The 2,359-nt window shown below is 34.7% G+C and overlaps 1 protein-coding gene across 1 annotated transcript in view; it reads right to left on the reverse strand.

The window, feature by feature from the left end:
• LOC111089844 (beta-hexosaminidase subunit beta-like) overlaps positions 1-2,359 on the reverse strand; it is a 19,440-nt gene that overhangs the window by 3,096 nt on the left and 13,985 nt on the right. The window contains exon 2 of the mRNA XM_022403008.1: positions 1,574-1,856. Coding sequence (XP_022258716.1) covers positions 1,574-1,856 — 283 coding nt within the window. The remainder of the gene's footprint in view (positions 1-1,573; positions 1,857-2,359) is intronic.

Consider the following 2,359-nt stretch of genomic DNA (forward strand, 5'->3'; position numbering starts at 1 on the left):
GGGGGGGGTTCAATAGAACAAATATACCAGTTTTATCATATTGTTTCATTCTGGTGATTACAGCGGCTTGTTATAACACAGAAATCATACGAGTTCCATCTCCATACAGGGAGTATTGTTCAAATTAAAACTAAGGTTTGGTTATAATCTCTGCTTTGCTCCATCAGTTTCTGCGTTATAACTTAACGGTTCTTTACGATATCTGTTCTTGATATCTTAAATTAAATGTAAATAAAGAATACATTTAGACACATTTCTTAGAAACCTGTTTATTTTTCTCTCAAGGCAATAAACATGATTAAAAACATTTTAAGAAATTCGATGCTACAGCTGACATCAAACCGTGCTATCAAAGGCATACTTACTAAAAGAAATTACAAAGAAAACTGTCTTTAAAATATTTCTTTTAATCCTCCGTATTTTTTGTATTAAGTCGAACACTTTAATACGAATTCCATACTTTTCAAATGCAAAACGTAAGAATGTTCAGAGGAGTAACAATACGTAGTTGAAATTTGAAGTTTCTCACAAAACGTTATACAGGGGTATAAAAACTGACTTTTCTACTTCAAATAACGTAAGAATTCTCGTGGCTGGCGAGTTTCCAAATTGAATGTCTCCAACGAGAATTGCCCTGGTGACTAGGGCACTGGGTTCGAATCCCTTCACCTAACATGCTCGCCCTATCACATGTGGGGACGCTATAATGTGATGGTCAATCCTACTTTTCCTTGATAAAAAAGTAGCCCAAGATTTGGCAGTGGTTGGTGTTGACTATCTGCCTTCTCTGTGGTCTATATTTTTTTAATTAGGAACAGCTAGAGCAGATAGCCCTCCAGTAGCCTTGGAATAATTAAACAACAACCATAAGTTAATATGAAACATTTACTAACATTAATTTATTTAAAAACACCGCAGATAGCCCTCCAGTAGCCTTGGAATAATTAAACAACAACCATAAGTTGATATGAAACATTTACTAACATTAATTTATTTAAAAACACCGCAGATAGCCCTCCAGTAGCCTTGGAATAATTAAACAACAACCATAAGTTGATATGAAACATTTACTAGCATTAATTTATTTAAAAACACCGTAATAATAGGTAAGCCAATTTGCGAACGACGTTTATTTTTCCAGCAGGTAGCGTAGGTATATTAGATTTCTAATTGAGATGCTATATTTCTAGATGATTTACTCTGATCACCCCCCCCCCATCCTGCCTATTGTTTGGAGAGTCGCTAAAAACTTGAGACTTTGCTTTGTTTACATTAACATGATTGTTTACATGAACACCATTGTTTACATTATACATTTTTACCTATACATTGTTGTTTACTTTAACGTTATTATTACATTCAGTGTAAACAATTTACGTGATTGGATGCCTAAACCGTTACATTACAGTTATTATTCGTGTGTATTGGAAAGTTTGTGTCCTGTACTCTCACATTCCGTCAAGGCTTCATCACATGCTTAAAGAAAAAACTTTCAAAAAAGACTTCGCCAATGCAAATGTAAATATAAGATTGATTAACCAATAAAATGTAATTGAAACTTGTATTTACTTACATGATTCTTGGTCAGTGTTTTTGGTCAGTTTAGGATAACCGCAATCCTTGTTATCCACGTTCACTTGTATTCCGGGCATGACAGGACGATTAGGGCTAGCCTTTCCATATTTGGAATCAATCAAAATGTAAGACTTGTAACGATTGGTAGCCTTCCTGATGACATCACATTCTTCAGCATTAGAGGACAAATAAAAATTGTTTGGGTCAAGGGTTAACACAGTTAACGATTTTTTCCATTCTCGGGGCAGTGGCCAAGGTGATCCTGGTGGCGATCTTTCTCCCTATAAAAATATGCAAGGTTCAGAATTACAATTACTACAGTTTGAGTAAAGATAATTATGGTTTTCTCACATTATGGTATACAAGATTGAGCACGTTATATTAAATATATTTTGGAGCCTAGCAACGTCGTTACAGTCAATAACGCCACGTTCGATCATGATCTGTCTGACGGTTGTGCATTCTGTCAATATTTCTGCAGCGTATTTTTTAATTGCTTAAACCTCCATCAAAAGTTTGTCATGTCAAATATTCTTATTGTAATTTGGCTCTGGTCGTTTTCTTCTGCAATTTGTTGCATTATCAATACTTGCCAATACACTTTTTGGTTGCTTTTCTTGTAAAAAATGCCTGTTGACGTTATTAATAATTAACGACGTTTTCAGCGATTTGCATATCCTATAACAAGTCATCATTATTGTTTTGATTTATTTTTATATAAGATTTTCACTTCCCTCCCAGTGGCTTGTTTGTTACGGATTTCGCGCAAAGCTACACGAGGGCT

This window comes from Limulus polyphemus, unplaced genomic scaffold, assembly GCF_000517525.1.
Source record: "Limulus polyphemus unplaced genomic scaffold, Limulus_polyphemus-2.1.2 Scaffold7567, whole genome shotgun sequence".
Classification (NCBI taxonomy): Eukaryota; Metazoa; Arthropoda; class Merostomata; order Xiphosura; family Limulidae; genus Limulus; species Limulus polyphemus.